This window comes from Brienomyrus brachyistius, chromosome 1, assembly GCF_023856365.1.
Source record: "Brienomyrus brachyistius isolate T26 chromosome 1, BBRACH_0.4, whole genome shotgun sequence".
In the NCBI taxonomy this organism is placed as follows: Eukaryota; Metazoa; Chordata; class Actinopteri; order Osteoglossiformes; family Mormyridae; genus Brienomyrus; species Brienomyrus brachyistius.
The window spans coordinates 10,287,947-10,305,134 of record NC_064533.1 but is presented as its reverse complement, the minus strand read 5'-3'; the positions used below and the strand labels follow the sequence as shown (position 1 = coordinate 10,305,134).

At 42.6% G+C, this 17,188-nt stretch overlaps 1 protein-coding gene across 6 annotated transcripts in view; it reads right to left on the bottom strand.

The window, feature by feature from the left end:
- Positions 1-16,682, bottom strand: part of atp2b1a (ATPase plasma membrane Ca2+ transporting 1a) — a 38,902-nt gene extending 22,220 nt beyond the window's left edge. For 3 of the 6 annotated variants that reach the window (XM_049019199.1, XM_049019230.1, XM_049019241.1), the window contains exons 1-2: positions 15,424-16,252; positions 5,234-5,660 (exon numbers count right to left, since the gene is read on the bottom strand). In XM_049019199.1, the coding sequence (XP_048875156.1) occupies positions 5,234-5,420 (187 nt within the window). In that variant the 5' untranslated portion in view covers positions 5,421-5,660; positions 15,424-16,252. Of the gene's footprint in view, positions 1-5,233; positions 5,661-10,023; positions 10,043-15,423; positions 16,253-16,304 lie in introns of those variants that run through there. The other 3 variants (XM_049019217.1, XM_049019209.1, XM_049019224.1) reach the window with 3 other exon arrangements.
- Positions 16,683-17,188: the final 506 nt, after the last annotated feature.

Below are 17,188 nucleotides of genomic sequence, written 5' to 3'. Positions count from 1 at the left end.
GGAAGAATGGTTTCCAAAAAGGGTCTGACCAATTGTGTGGAAATGCTTTGGGATATGGGAAATCCAATTTGAACCATTTGACTGTACTTTGCTAACTTTGTACACAAATAGGTGGCAACACAGCCAACTTTCACAAGTGCTCACTTATTTAGCAAAGCAATTAATGTTCATTGGTACTCTAAAATTTCAAAACTTTAGTATAAAAAAATCCTTAACATACCTTAAGTGTAATATATTAATGTTACAAGCAGTGATTGTCAGGATAAAATTGCTGGTTTACTACATACATTTCCAATTTGGTTGGTTTACAAACAAAGGAATCAAGATCTATATCATGATTGTGATTCTAATCAAAAATATCCTAATATGCCATTTTGGCCATATCACCCACCCCAAATTTGAATTCTACCCAAAATGTATGTGCAGTCATTATGCTGAGAGCAGTGGTTGCGGCTTGCCAACAGAACCTTTACAGTCCATGCTGACATGCAGTTAAAGTGAATGTCCGTGGTAACTTGAAACTTTTAGATTCAGTTAGACCACAAACTACACCATACCACTTCCTGCATGAATGGGACACATTGTCTACAAAGCCACGAACAGTAGCTAGGTGCTAACAAAGATGAGCTGGGAGCAAAACATGAAATAGAAAGATACATATTCTACAACGAGTACAAACACTGCCTCCTGTTCACGAGGCTGTGTTATAATCACCGTACCAACTAACAAGTGTGTTAATTTAGAAACTAGAGGGGGAAATGTTTTGCTCAAACGAATCACAATTTATTTTGAGGAACTGAAATGTGTCAGCATTCCAATAAATGGGTTAGACATTTTAAAAGGGACTCAAGTCGCAAGTCACAAGAAAAGACACTTTAGAGGGGGAGAAAACTTAAATCTGCCAAAAGAATGCCCTGCTTAGCCAAACACCTGTTTGCATGTGAAAGATGTAAGCTTAATCAATCACCACAATAACACTGCACATGCATGGGGGTGGGGGGGTTCACTAAAATAATCCTGCAAGGGAATTAATTCATTACCAGTAATAAGCAAATTCTGCCCCCAACTCCAGCACCAGTTATTAGATGTTACATTGAATGTGACCAACAGTCATGTTAATTTATGTCTTGCTTAACACCTGGCACCTAAGTGAAGGCTGTTCATTAAAACTGCTATTGACTTATAACTTTCCGTTTAAGAGCAGCTGCTTTCATGCATCTTATCAGCACATTTAATGTTACTATCCAGCACTCATCCCTATTACTGTAATATTTTTTATTTCCCTCTCTCTCAGTTAATTTAAAGTAAATGCAACTAACTCCAGAGGTTTCAGCAAAAAAATAAATAAAAAAATAAATAAATAAATAAATAAATAAATAAATAAATGGAACTAAACAGGAGACTTGATGTTACGAATCTATTTTTAAACGACCCAAACAGAAATCAGGCATACATGCTATAAGGGAGAGTAGTCGTTCCACCATTACCTAACATGAGACTGGTTACTGGTTTAGAAAACAGGGTTGGTGCACGGCAGCCCAACTAATTTCTGAAAGTGAGAATGTTATTCATTAATTGCCTCTGAAACATTCAACTAAGGATTTCCCCCCCCAGAAAACAACTGACTGACAAACAGTGATAATTCAAAGCAGCTTCAGGGTCTCATAATTGGCAAGAAATGTTTATGGTAAGGCTGTAACGTTTAAAGTATTCGTTATGTACCATTCAGTACTTTATTTTCGGTTTGCCATAATCAATAAAACGAATTAATACATCAATTGACATGGGGGAACTATATTCACAAGCTGACGATTATCAAGAAAAACATGTTAATTGCGGCTGTGGGTTGTTACAGGAAATGCTGGTTACAGTCAGTCATAATTGGCAGTTTTGGATTCCTAATAAAATTACACCAGCATGGAAGAGAGAGTAGTTGATAAGAATAAGACTGTTAGTTGTCATACCAAAACACATCAAGCATGCCACCTCATTACCAACATCAGAGAAGGTGTACGACCAGAGCAAGGCAGAAACAGCAATTTAAAATATTTTTGCCAGGAAATTCAGACCATGGTAAGAAAAAAAAACATTAGTGGGCTGTTTATTGCTACAGATATGACCACACTCGATAGTAGACAACATGGGATTTATAATGGAATGTAGCTCATCATGACTGTTAAATATGTAAAACCTAAAATTATTATAAAATGTGGAAACAAGCGTCTCAGACAAATGCAGACAAATCAGCATATGTATTGCCTTTGGTTTACAATTGTTCCTAAATTTTGTGCAGTTATAATAATTTCAAAAATTGTTGTCCCTGCTGTACCGGAGTTCTACCAAGCCATGGACCCAAAACCAAGATTTGTACCAAACCATGGACCCCAAGATAATTTAACTTGTTAAATCACTTTGATGAACCATCCCCACAACGAAGCTAAATATTTCTGGCACATAGAAAGATTACAGATTACCAAAGCAACTTTCTATTGTAAAAATAAAAAAAGAACATCTGCTCCTTTATCAATCATCATTTAAAAAACAGCCTTATTTCCAGATGCCAATAACATTGCCTTCATAACAGAGACCAATAAGTCACAACAACCCCACAGTAAAGTTCTGTCAACCAGGATTTATGCATGAATGACAGAAGTATATTAACGCAATTAAAAGATACAATGCTAAGAGCTGGAACTAACTGTTCTCAAAATAGGGGAGTCTTGCAGTGCTCTAGCTTGGAAAGCAACACAAAAAACTTAGCATATCCCAACCTCTAGATGGACAAGTGAAAGAAGCAAAGTGATTGTGTGCTTAAATGTCACTAAGCAAGCCCTTCATTTCTTTGGCTGCTACAGATCACAACCGCCACCACACATTTCCAGCCACTACATTCCAGCCAAGGCTTCCCAGAAAATTCTAACACATCTGCAGATTTTTGCACACAGGTGCCACCAACACACCAACAAGCTCTTGGAGCTTATAAAGTTTCAGGGAAGGTAAGATGAATATTGCTGGAGCACAGAAGCAGATTCACTACACTTCTATGACAGTAATAATAATAATTCCAGCATGAAATGTGAGAATCATCCTTACACATGGACAAAGTGGACCTAATGCAATGCACCTCAATGTGCCCATGGACTACTGAAGGATTCCAACATGCTCATGGACTACTGAAAGAAGTGGGAAAGGGGACAGCAAATAAAGATATTTGTTGGGAGAACGTTTCTCTAACAACTCACTGATCACAATCAAGGAGAAAAGTTCCCACAATGTTCTCCATAACTGGGTCCAAAGAGATATGGACCAATAAAGCAACTTCATATAATCCTCTGAGCAAATGTGTCACACTCAACCTTAGAACCTTTGAACCTTAAAACCACAAATGCAGCTTTTAAGAGCTGCATGTTTAAGTGTTAATATTGGTCAGGATGTTGGGTTCAGGGACTTGAGATAATATAACCAATGCCGTAATTTGACATCAGTGGCTCTCCTTTATGGTCTACGGTGGAGATCATCCAATCATTTTCCAAACCGCTTATCCTACTGGGTCACGGGGAGTCCGGAGCCTATCCCAGAAGCAATGGGCACGAGGCAGGGTGGTGGAGATCACATTCAATAAAAATAGGGTTCACTCATAAGAACCACGCCTTCATGAGGGAATAACAGAAGTAGACTAAAACGGGAAATGGGAAACAGGGAGGAAAGCAACTGCAAACAGCACAGGCCCCAGGGTCACAGCTGGACAGTGGAAACGGTGCCTTTTAATCTGGGATCAGATTTAAATTACCTCCCCCAAGAGTTCGATCAAGGTCATGACTGCAATTTAAAGTGCAGTATCTATGCTGAGGTAACAAAGCAGCGTGGGCTCAAAGCAGACAGGTCGCTGTGACAGCCACTGAGTTGGCACTTTTGTTCATTCTCCCCATTGGCCTGTTTGGAAGAGGAAAATAGCTCAGGCCCAGGAGGATTAGGCAGAGAGGAAACAGATAGGGGCTTAGGCTTAGAGCAAATGGACAGGGACAGGGCACAGGCTGGTGAACACCAATAAAACAGCATGAAGCAATTTCAAGCTACAGTTCATATAGCTTGCAACCCAACCTCCCAAAGCGGTGCACATGCAGTGATCCTGATACTGCGGTCTGATGAATCGTTCTCAGCAGTGGCAACAAAAGCTCTGATATTGTGGTAGTTCAAGATCAAAGCACAGATTTGCACTCAAAATCCAAGAGGTAAGGCATTAGAGTACTTTTGTAAATTGTCAATAATTACCTCGATGTAATTAGAGGACTGAGCACTGCAGAAATCCAAACATGCTTATAGTTCACTGTAAACCCTCCATAGCATTTTCCTGTTAAAATATATTCCAATTATGCTTTTAGCTGGCTGTGGAGGAAAGCATGCAACTTGGGGAACATGTGCTGAGGGCACAGGGGCGTGAAAACAAACTGGACATACTGTAGCAAAGCAAGACCAGGAGGCAGTACAAGCCTGTTCAAAGGCGTGTCTTATCTCCCCCATTAAGGGCAATTTTCTTCCACAGGCAGACTCCTGGGGAAAGGAGGGGGGCACAGGGAGCATATACCTCCCACCTTTTAAAAACCTTATACTTAAATTGAAGGCTCGAGTTCTAGCATATGCAGGTCACAGATCAAGGCCACACAGAAAAAATTACACAAAAACATTAAAAAAAAAAAAAAAAAGCATCCAGAATGTAAGCCTGTACAGTGCCATTAAATACAAACCAGCAGATCAGGACAACTGTCTCAGCTAGGGGCCTATACTTATTCTGCTGGGCAACAAGTTCTTTATGTGCTACCACCATCATTCACAAAATCATTTAAAAATAATACTAGCAAATCCTGCAACACAATTATGTACCCTATGGGACCCATAAAATGGTACTAGGTCTAATATACATTAATCAGACAGGAGCATCCTCACAGGGACGTGCAGCAAAACTCCAGTGCACTCACAGGCAGCGAGACACCACTAGTCATTGTCCACTCATCAGCAACCCACATCCCATTTCTCTCTCACAGGGACAGGTTTACTTCTGCAGTGGCCACGTGTACACAGCCCAGCACTTGTGACTCCTGTGACTTCCAGCATCACTATAAATACCATATCACTGTAGAATGATGGGAAACAACTAATTCTAATCGCTGTATACCTGTGTGCTCCATATAATGCACAGCAGTTGCAATGACATGAACGCAAAGTACATACAGACCTTCTATTGGTGATGATTTCAATCTGTTACAGAGGCCTTGGACATCCCCGTAAGATTCCTGCAATTTATGGAGCGCCTCTGCCCCACGCAGTTCCATGAGGGAGCGTAGCTCCTTGAGAGAGCATCCAAAGTCCCCATCATGGTTGGCTTCATGATTTTTCACCCCACTGTACGAGTTCTTCGCCATGTCTCCTCCGCTGCACTCTTAGCTACAGTGGGAAAAGGATGTCCCAAGCGACCACGACGTTCCTCAGCGACAACACCGAGTATTTCCCATAAACTGCACAGATCCCTCAGATGTGCAAGAAGTCAGGAACCAGGAGGCAGACTCTGGACCAATCAAAAGCCATCTTCAGCATGCCACATGCCTACTGTTCCATAGTGACAGATGTGCTCCAAGGGTCCAGAGGATTCTGCTTGCGAAGATCTACGAGACAAGGAAAGAACAAGTTTAACACGGGCCACATTTAGCAGAATAAAGGTCCTGATACAACTCAAGGTTGAAATGTGAAAAATCAAACACTGACCTGAGATAGCATACTGACAGTTGTAATAAAAGCTTTAAAAGGTCAGACACTCCAGGACATATGTGATGATTTTACACTACGTTTATACAGAACTACATTCATGAGGTTTCTTGTGAGTTGTGACAGTCATTTCCTGGTTAGTTCAGACTAGACCAGTTGTTCTGGTTAAGCAAACCAGCTAGTAAAAATAGATAGGCATTGAGAAGTCATTACACAAATGTTACAGCCAGACAGGTGCTGAAACAGGAGTGTGACAGTCAAAGAGGAAGGCATTCAGCTAAAGATCCACACTCACGTATGCAAATACAAACATAGGAGGTGTAGGAAACTACTAAACACACATTGGTCTGGATAAAGCTGATCTCTGTCTATAAACAAGAGGCTGGAAAGACAAGGACAAATTATTTTGGATAAGGTACGTTTTTCAAGCCCCAAAACAATAGGAGAGAATAACAGCGATATCGGTTGTATGGGTTACACTGAAGCCAAGTGTATTCTTGTCAAAGGCCACTTCAAGTGAAAAAGTTCATAAAACGATCAGCAAATGAAAGCTTCTGATTTGAGTGCAACAACATGCAGCAAAACTAATAAACATGACGAATGCTCACACGTCCTGCCCCCCCACCCTGGACACATGGGCTACCCAGAATGAAAACCACAAATCCCGTTAGAGCCTTGAGCCACTTGGTGCCTCTGCTCCTGTTTCCACACTGAATGAGTACAGTACAACAGCTGTCATACTGTTCAAGGACAAATCTGCTTGATGAATTTCTTGGAATCACGACCCAGGAATGTACCATACCCCCAAGATGGCACAGAGGGATATTCCTGCACAAAGCACTTATAATGCACTGACGGCTATCGTAAACTGCAACAAGTTCACTTGGCAACCAGCACCACATGCCTCAAGTATGCATTCAGTTGCACAGCCCATAATTCCCACCTGAAAATAAAAGCGAGGGGGGAGCAGAGCTCAGAGTGGCAACTAGCTGGACCCTCCCCAGGACTAAACCACTACAGGGAGTGATCACACATGCTACTGTCACAGCTATACAAAGTTTGCAGGATGCCTCAAATTTCACAGTATACCACCTGAGGGATCCATTTCACATACAAATGCATAAAGCCGTCGCACTGACTAGTGGCAGTTGTTTCCAAGTCTGCAAAGCACAACTTTACACCATTACTCTACACAGGAGCTGATATCTGCGTCATGATGCTTCAGCTGATTTTGTAAATCACAGTTGCACTCTCCTCATTCAACTTTTTCCTCACAAATTTTGTCCTTAGGTCAGACATCTGCAAATACCAACATTAAACCTGTCCTCAGGTTGACCCTGAAGTATTATGCAAACAAATTAATTTAGCTACATCAAACACATTTATCCTATAAAATGTAGCATTTTAGCCCTTCTAACAATTAGATTTCTTCACTAATCTAAGCCAAGTACTTTGGTCAAGGGTAGAGCAAGGCCCTATGGTATCCATCCATCCATCCATCCTCTGTACCAATTGCCCTATTTGATAACCCCAATTGACCTTAGCATGGTGTGTGGACTGTGGGGGGGGGGAAACCGGAGCACTGGGAGGAAACCCCACAATGGCACAGGGAGAACATGCAAGCTCCACCCACAAGGAGCCATGGTGAAGACTCAAACTCTGGTCCAAGAGGCGTGGGGGCAACAGTGCTAACCACTGCACTACCACAAAGAGGGAGATGGGGGGGGAGGGAGGGAGGGGTTGAAATCATCGCACACACATTTAGTGAGAATTAACATGGAATAGGAGACAGTTGCAGTTAGGTATAATCAGACAAAGAGAGAAAATTCAGCAGTGCCTTTCATTTCAGACGTTTAATTCCATATATTTATTTCTTTTCATATTAAACTTTTTCAATTATCTATATACAGTATTTTGATAGCTTTGTACAAAGGATGTTAAAACATACATATAAAAAGGCAGCCAGAAAGGCATGCTCTAAGGCCTTAGAAAACCTCCTGAAATGAACAGCACTCTGACACTGTCTAGCAGTAGGCTCAGAATCAGATACATTTAGCATTTTTAGTGACTATTTTCTGTCAGTCAAACAGAAAGCATCGGTTCAGCAAGCTTAATGACACCGCTACGAACTGTTCAAGTTCCCACTTCTGCATATCCCAATCACCAGCTTCACTACATGATTCATAATGAAGTCAGAATGTATTGAGTTTTCTTCTGCAATGTAAATGTCTTGCCTCCTGGTTTAGACAATACACAAGTTGCCATGCAGGGTGGACAGAGATTCACAGGCTTTGCTACTGTATAAATTACCATGACAGCTACCAGTACCAAAGAGAAACAGATCACTTTTTCCAAGTAGTACATCAAGCCATGTGATCGTTATATAGCGAACTCATATCTAATTTTACTATATACGCAATGCTAAGACACTGTCTTCAGACTTGAAGGCACTGCAATACTAGCCCCATGCAAGCCTCACAGTCAGATTGGACCAGCCATGGCAGCCAAGCACACTCGAGTAAACGCTCTTTTTCACACGGTCCTCATGGCCAAGCAGTATTGTGCCCCACGCAGAGTCACTGCTGGCATTCAGAGCACACCGAGTTTCAGGCTGCAGAGCAGGTCACATGTTGAAAGGCTGGAAGGTCAGTGTCTGCGGGCACACAGCTGGCAAGGGCACAAACAAGCACAGTCTGACACTGTGGCAGCATCATTACTGCAGAAAATGACACAGTCTGATATAGCATGGTACATCTCTGAAAGCTAAGTCCATTCAGTTCAAGGGATCCAGGTTCGAGCACTGTGCTGGCTTGTTAGCCTTCATATTCAGACCAAGTCAGACCTCTCATCACCCCAAAGGGACAGCATACCTACAGGGGTGTGGGCAGAAGTAACCAAAAAGTGATCTCCTCTGAGGAAGCTACATGGCAACAAAGCTTTCAGCCTCCAGAGTGGAAGGAAGTAGGCGGCTGGCATTGCAACATCTTTCCCAGGCATTTTGGCTAATGGACACAGGTACAAGAAATACAGCATTTGGAAACGTATGAAGACACAATCCAAATTGGTGAATAAAAAAACAAACCTTTGGAGAATGGCTTTGGCATCCAATTGTCAACCCCCAAGAACACAAATAATAACTAAAGCGAAGTTTAAAATGAAGTTTGCATCCTCTGCTAAAATGACTAAAGTTCACCTTGACACTAATAGCTTCTTTCCTAGATCTTTCAATTACTGAACCAGTCCTCATTGACATTTACTGCTACATCATATGAAGATTCCGTGAAAAAGGTGCCTAACCACCCACACTGAATATTGTCTATCCTGTCCACACTTGCGCTGCATGTTGCTACCCTGTCTGTGCTTTGTGTTGTATTTATTATAAAACCTACTGTGATTTGCGCATTATTGTATGCAATATGTATCATACCAGAAATTAATTCCTTGTACATAGCTGTATTTGCCAAAATAAATTTGATTCTGAATAACAACCAACAGTCCCTTAACTATACACAAACTCAACCTGCACAGAAGAACCTGAAATTACCTTCTAAACTTAATTAGCAACCCAAAACATATACACCACCTCTAAAGCAAAGCTTGCAGGCTACTTGCCATGGAACATACCATATCAAATCTGTAACACACCCCCACCCCCCACAACACATCCAAATCACAAGAACGAAAGGAAACCCTCCTGCTGGCTGTCAACAGTACCCCCCCTCCCCCCCCCCCCCCCCAATCGCTGCCAAGGCTGGGTGCAAGCCATCGGACCAGGACAGCAGATCCAGGGGTCCCTCTTTACTAGTGCAGGCCAGGAGGCTATTTTTAGCTAACCACATGCAACCCCCCCCACCATCCACAGAGAGGTACAAAGTGGGAACATGGTGACCCAGCTGACAGCACCACTTCAGAACACTGCGGACACAAGGCCTGGGCTCACAGGGGCTTCCCAGTAGACTGACAGGACAGCACAGAACCAGGCAGGTGGGGGTCATTCCTATCCTCAGCTTTCCATTCGAGTTCCTATAGTCCCAACCACCCTGCTGCAGCAATCTTTAAGGCAAGTTCCCTTTTACAGCCCCCCTGTGAGGACTGAAATGTTTTATTTACTTTGCGGGCTGTAAATGTAAAATGTTAATATGATACCGCACCATGGTCAGTTTTCCCAGGACTCTGACATCAGAAAATACCAGGCAAGCCTCCAGCAACATGCAGCTCCTTTTTATGTATAAACACAGAGCACATTTCCAAGCATGCGCATACCTTTGATGGAGTCACTTTGAATACGAGACCGCTTTGTGTTCCTTGTCACACAGCAAAGTGACGTGCAACTGCCTGCGGGCCCCACTCCCCTGCCAGGCGAGACCAACCTCATGCAAGAGCCAGTGCCAACTGTGTGACCCCAGCGCCCCCGGCACACCCCTCCCCCACTCGCAGCTGACTACTTGTTCACGCTTCCTCCCAGGGTCCGTCCATAACCCAAAGAAACAGGCGGGCTTCCCCAAGCAAGTCTGGGGGCTGGGCAAAAACAAAGGTCTAGGTTTAGAGCGGCTAGCAACGAAGTTCACACCCTAAAAACACCAGTTAGCAGCAAGGTGGCTCTACCACGTTACTGGAGCTGTAAAGCTCAGCCATCTGACAGCAGTAGAGTAACTTCTAGACAAACTGCTGGTTTATTAAGACAAAGTCTGCCTGCTCAGGTTTGCCTGTTCCTCAGCAGGTTGGGCTCGAAGGGGATGGTGCCACACTAAATATCTTTAACAGTACCTTCTGTTATAGTTTAGCAGGAAGAGCCAGCAGAGAGCTGAAAACATGACATTTCAGTGAACTGCGAAACCAGCACACAGACTGGTTCCAGAAAAATAGAACCACTCCCAGGACACAATACTAAGGAACACTGAATTTTATCATGAATATTGACCCTATAATGAAGAACAATTTGCACCACTTCGTCACGACTGCCCATTTTATGGACTCTTTAAATGCCTTCTGCAACACACTGGTAGTTTCTACTGTTCTGTCACCTGTCATAATTTAACTCCGCATGTCCCATCACAGGATGGTAAACAATTTGAAACCAACCCAGAAGTTGCTACCTCAACCCCCTAATATCACCTTCATAATTATGAATCAGTGCTTTGGTGCTGCATTAACAGGCATGCTAAACTGCTGAATGCACTTTCTCAAAGCCACTTCATTCCTACAAAAATTGTGTGGCCAATGACGTGTCGAAGAATTTCAGGAGGGCCCTACATACAAGGGTGTCCAATGTGCCTGGTTAAAAAGGCTGCACTGGGATCTTCTGGCCCTCACATCTGTGAGCACATCTATTTTGTGTATTCCATGAGATCATTACCCCAGGCCTTAGTCTCCATCCTTTTTTTTGCATCCGCATACAATGAAGTTTCATGATAAGTAAACAGATACATTGTTAAAAGGCATTTAATAGTTCAGGCAACTATTTTTAGCTTGCAATGATAGTCTATGTGGCTGAATGTCACCTCAGCTTAACGCTACACAAAGGCTCCATTACCTCTTTTGTAAAATATATTCTGCCCCCCAAGTCAGAGTCTCAATTACTGAGTTTTCAGATGAAGCAACTCAAAATTAGATAATTCTGTCTTATACTGATTTACTCAGATTAGAAATACGACTTTTATAGAAACATTCAGTTATTCATATACTTCACTGACAACAGTCCAATGCAAATCAGCGCTGTGAAGGAGCTTCTCAATCATAGAATTTCTTGCAGCCATAATAAACCAACTTCATAAAAAAAAATATGCTTACAAACCAAGGCATCAGACAGCAGAATACACCAAAAATATACTATATTTAGGCCTGTAATGATAACAAATTTTGCTGGATGATAAATTGACCCAGGAATTATTGCGATAAACAATAATATTGTCGTTGTGAGACCATTTTCAATTGATGTAATAATAATGGCATATTAATGCAAGTACACCCTTTAAAGATCAATAAACTTTAATTTCCAAAGAACATTTAACACTGGGACTGGAAGACATTTTAAATATCTAAAATAAACAAAACAACCAAAAACAATAAATAAAATGTATTATGAAGTCTCTGTACACAAAATCTACCTTACAATATAAAACAGTATGCTCATACAGGGAAAACTGGCAAAACTGCCAATTAGGACCTTTGTAAACAAAAAGTGCTAACAACAAAACACTCCAAATGAATAAAAGCAGGAGCCTCAATAGGCCATATGCAAATCTGTAGCTACTTTAGTCTGGCAAAATCCGAACAAGAAATACCAACATGTTGACTTTATAGCGAACACACCTGGCTAGGTGAAATTGATAATTGGATGTTCATCATAACCGTTTTTAACTTCTTCATGTCTCAGTCTAAAGCCAGCCACAAAGTTGAACGAATAAGACTCCCCTTCATATCCATGGACGTAAGACAAGGCAAACATCTTAAAGCCCTTCTGTAATTTACTCGTTGGTACCTTGGAGAAGGATTTACAAAAGCGAGGTACGTCGTTGATCATAAGTTTGGGCAAATCTAGTAAACGGCATGTATGAACCAAAGTCATTTGTCACAGACCGGAAATGAGCGAGCCGCATTTCCATGAACGCTGAAGCTGACATGCAAAGAGCCCACTGACACGAGAGTTCACGCCTCATTACTAGAGATGTGTCGTTCACGGACGAGACTGCTCTTAGAGCCGACTCTTTAGTGAACGATGGGAGCCGGCTCCTGTTCAAGAGCCGTTTTATTAATGTTTACAGAATTGTCTGGGTTTTTGAGCTGCTTAAAACATTAAGGACAACAGTGGCTGGAACACGTTGTCTTCCGAAAAAACCTGCCCACGAGATGGCGTCTTATTTTTAACAAGCTCAAATCAGGTCATGCTAATCACCATCAGGTTAAACAAAAAGAGAGGGGCGGGTTTTTTAAAAAGAGACGTTTAGGAGCTGAAAGAGCCGGCTCTTCTTGGTGAGCTGAGCCAAATGAGCCGGTTTGCTAAAAAGAGCAGATATTCCCATTTGGTAGAGAGAGACACGAGGAGAACAAACAAGCATGCAAATGAAAAATCGCGGCTGGAAAAATTATCTACCTCATTTTAATTATCGTGCAATTAATTGACTTATCGTTTATCGTGACAGGCCTAACTATATTCACCAAAGTGAGCGAAGTAGCATTTTGGGAATATAATACAAAAAAATCCATTAACTAATGTGACTGCCTAAAATTGCCATGAAATTTCATTTGCATTTAAGCACACATAACAGTTTATCACAATATGTGTAACCCACATGTTAGACAGACACCGATTATGGGAAAAAACCAAAGATCAAGTTGAAAGAAATGCGGTAACAGATCTTAAATGTATATACAACAGTAAATAAATCCACTGTGGGCGTTCTATGATAAAGTATAATGCAACTGATCTAAGTGCAAAAAGCAAACAATCACAGTTAAATCTTTTTTAATTCAAGTACAAGATATCAGCACTATAACTAGCCCAGGTCTATATTAATTGGAACCAATGCACTGTTACTAAGACTAGTTACCAGGTCTCTAAAATCATTACAGATAAGGCAGTTCAGCCAAACTGCAAATAAATAGAAGCACAAGAGCAAAGGCACTACCTGAAATTGGCCAGGAAAATGTTTCTCAACAACATTCCATCAGCATACCACTGGACGATTCAAAGTACTCTGTTACAATGTCATGCAATTACAACAACTATTCAATGTCAGTGTACATGAGGTGGGTGCACAGTAATAGCCAGGGCCAAGATTACATGCATCAGCGCTTCACAGTTGTGAAAGCATTCAAGATATATAAAATATATATCTCAAACCAGCATTAGTGCATGCTTTTGAGCAATGAGAGCAACAGCACAATTAGTTCTAGTTCAAAGGCCGCAGAATCTTATTTTACATGCAGTCAAAGGTTTCTTTATTTGATGGGTCAGGTAAATCATTAAACAATTACCGTTTCAAACAGCCCCATTCAGTGATATTGAAAACAGACTACAGCAGTGCAAACAGAACTAAGGGAAAATCTTGTATATTCCCATCAGCTGTTGGCTCAGGTGTTCACAAGAGCCATCCACAGGCCGTATTACTACATTTTTCTTTGTTGAAAGCATCACCTAAGGGTATACGTGAAGTTCTTTCCGGGCCCTTAAGGAAACATAAAATGTCAAATCCTTTCTACAAAGCCTAAGCGCTGACATTTCAACAGCAGAGAGACATTACAAGGCATTCAGCTTCAGTCAACTAATGTCTCCAGAAGGTAAAATGTGAAAATTAGTCCATTAGCAGTAAAAACGTTTCAAGTCAACTTTAAAACAGATGGGAGGTTTTAAATGAACAGCTCATCTTCTAATGGCTTTAACAAATGTAATACATATCAAAGTCGGGTCCATTTGAGGAACCGCTATAGCCTAAAACGTACTATAGTTCTTATTTAGTAAATTTCGTTACATGATGTCTTAAGTGTTAAGATGCCAATGCAAAACTTTATCCAGTAAATGGGTGATATTGCGCCTTATGGCAACTATGCGGAGAATGTTTTTCTATAGTTGTCCCGTGCAAGCACAATCATATCGGCCGATTCCTATCCCTGGCACGGGTTGTTATAGAGCACGGTTATCGTCTTGCTCTATTTTTAAATGTGCCACGGTTTTATTCCCGATATCCAATAATTCAGGGGGAAGAAAGTCTTCGGACTATTTGTACTCAAGGTCATGCGGAGCATTGCTTCTCATGTTGCAAACAATTTAACAGGACTTGAGCTCATTCCGGACAGGGGGACGGGAGGGGGGCAAAAATATGTTATGGCACAGAAACGTGCCACTCTACCTTCAGCCGGGGGCAGCCTCCGTCCACAATAAAATGCACAAACGGAGCAGATAAAAAAAAACTAACTCGTTTATAAACTCAGCTAAATTAAGCGGCTTATAAACAACCTGATGCGACCGTCCCGGCATGGGACAGTTCATTAAATCGGAGGTCTTGGCGACTGGACACAGTATGATAGCACTAGCAGTAAAATTGAAAACTAGTGACTAGCTAGAGGCGCAGAACGGACTTACATCAATTCATACATTCCGGCATAGACAAGGAGGCGCTCCTGCTCTAATTTACTCTTTATCGCTTAACATTTACTAACAGGATGCGTTGAAACACAGCTGAAACCCAGGAGGAATATCCAACAATGTGCTATCCCGCTTAACCACACGAATGTCCTGTGAATCTCCATCCTTAGACACAAACTTCTTGAAGACGACTGCTGCTGTGATCCATTTACATTATCACCACTCGGCGGAGCGAGGTACTGTTCGTTGATATGCGGGAAATTATTTTGTTGGACAGTACTATTAATAAATTCATCTAGCATTCCGTAATAATATTTCAAGATCAAAGTTATGCATCTCAAATATCAGTCACTAGAAGTAAACTTTCGAATCCGGATCAGGCCACACATCGGATCCGGTTCGAGTCTGGATCAAACCACAGACCCGGTTTCCGTTATATTTCTAACCGCACAAAACGGCTGGATAGTAAAAACGACAATTCAGCCCACTGAAATAAGTGAATTAACGTAATTGCCCCTGGCATACACACTCGCATTAAACCTTACCAAGTCATTATCTTAGCTATCAAATTAACTTACCTTCTTAAGAATTCAACGCTAAATAGAAGCTATGGTATGTCCTCCTTGTTTCTTATTATTATTGTCCTCCAAATGGTGAAGCCTGACAGGTAAATTATTAGTGAAGAAGATAGTGCCGCAAGTTTGCAGAGCATAAATAAAATCATTTACTGTGTTTCTTCCTTATTTATCGAGTGGCTACACGGAGCATCATCCCTGGTCGCTCTGCTTCCTTTGGCTCTTGCGCCAATGTGATAGATCAAAAAAAGTGGAAAAACGGGGGACAGACAGTAAAAAAAAAAAAAAAGTTGTTCTTTTCAGATAAGACTAAGTGGAGGCCGACGGAGCAGCGAAGCGCCCTCTGCACATCTTCCACTTGGGGGGAGGGGGGTGCTGCTACTCCTGACACCCTTCACTCTTGCCGTACCTCAAGCAAAGCAAACGAACAATTAAATTAATTAATTAATGAATTAACAAACGACCGAAGGGGCCGCCCGGCTCAGTTGCAGGCGGAGGGGGGTGTCCGCCAGCTGCCCCCTTTGAAGACACCGGCCGCGGCCACACAGCCGTAGACTTCCCAACTCCCAGCCCGGCTTGTTAGGCGCACCCGGGGGAAGACAGACAGTTCCGTTATACACAAAAAAAATCAAAATAAAACTACTGCGAAGAGGCTAGCCGTCGTGCCCCTTCCCTCTGTTCACAGGAAACATAAACTTGAGGCTCAGCAATTTGCCAGCTGAGGTAAAACCGGCGCCGAAGTGGGAGGGGGCGGACTACCTGAGGTACCCGCTTACCCCGAGTGTCCAGCTACAACGTATGGCACTGAACACAAACCCCCCCCCCCCCCCAAAAAAAAAAAACTGCTTTTAAAAAAAGGGGGACAGTGAGACGCCAGCACTCACACAGTTCGCGGAAAGCTGCTCCGGCTCCCCTCGCCCCCGTCTCCCTCGGTCTCCAAGAAGAGTGGACCTCCCTCTCCCGATCTGGGCTCAAATCCCGCCCACGGCGCGCGGCGTCGCCCGGCTCCACGTGACCCACGCCAGGAGGAAGGACCCCGGACGCCGACGCCGATTGCTATTCGCTTAACTTGAAATATCGTGGTCGCCCGTGGAAACCGCGACGTCATCGCGCTCGTACCCGGATGGAAACTGGCTGGTTCGCGCGCGCACCTTCACGCCACTTGCGGGTCGCGCGGCGCGTGCTCCGTGTAGCGGGACCCGGGTGCTGTGTTTTTTTTCTTCTCTCACTCCCAGCTGTTTTACGGCGCTATTGTGCAGTTTTAAGGCGGCATATGCGTGCACGTTAGGAGCTAGTTTATTATGCAGACTCCACCTACGGTCTGGAACAAGTCTTTCCCTTCGGCTAATTAAGCCTGACGTCACTCTTTCCATGACGTTTGCGTTTTTTTCTCTTGATTCTGCCCTTCTTCGAGCGACTGCATGTGCCGGTGTCCCGAGTTCACCGTTTAGCGCACACGGGAGCTGCTCTCGGGGAGCATGCGTTGAATGTAGGAGCTTACATCGGGTCGGGGGTGGGGGCGAGCAGAGCAAAGCAGAGGTTAGCGTCTCTTACCCGTTTAATAAAGCTGTCATATTAAATATGTATGTTAAAATGCTTGGTCCTAATAACTCAAACGGCGCGTTGATTTTTTTCCCTTTTTTTCGAATTTCACATTTCAAATCGAAGACTCCCTGTTGCGTAACTCCTTCACCGATACACTGTTTATACTATACTCAGTAATAAATGCATAACACTGTAACCAAAAGATACTGATCAAACGGGACCG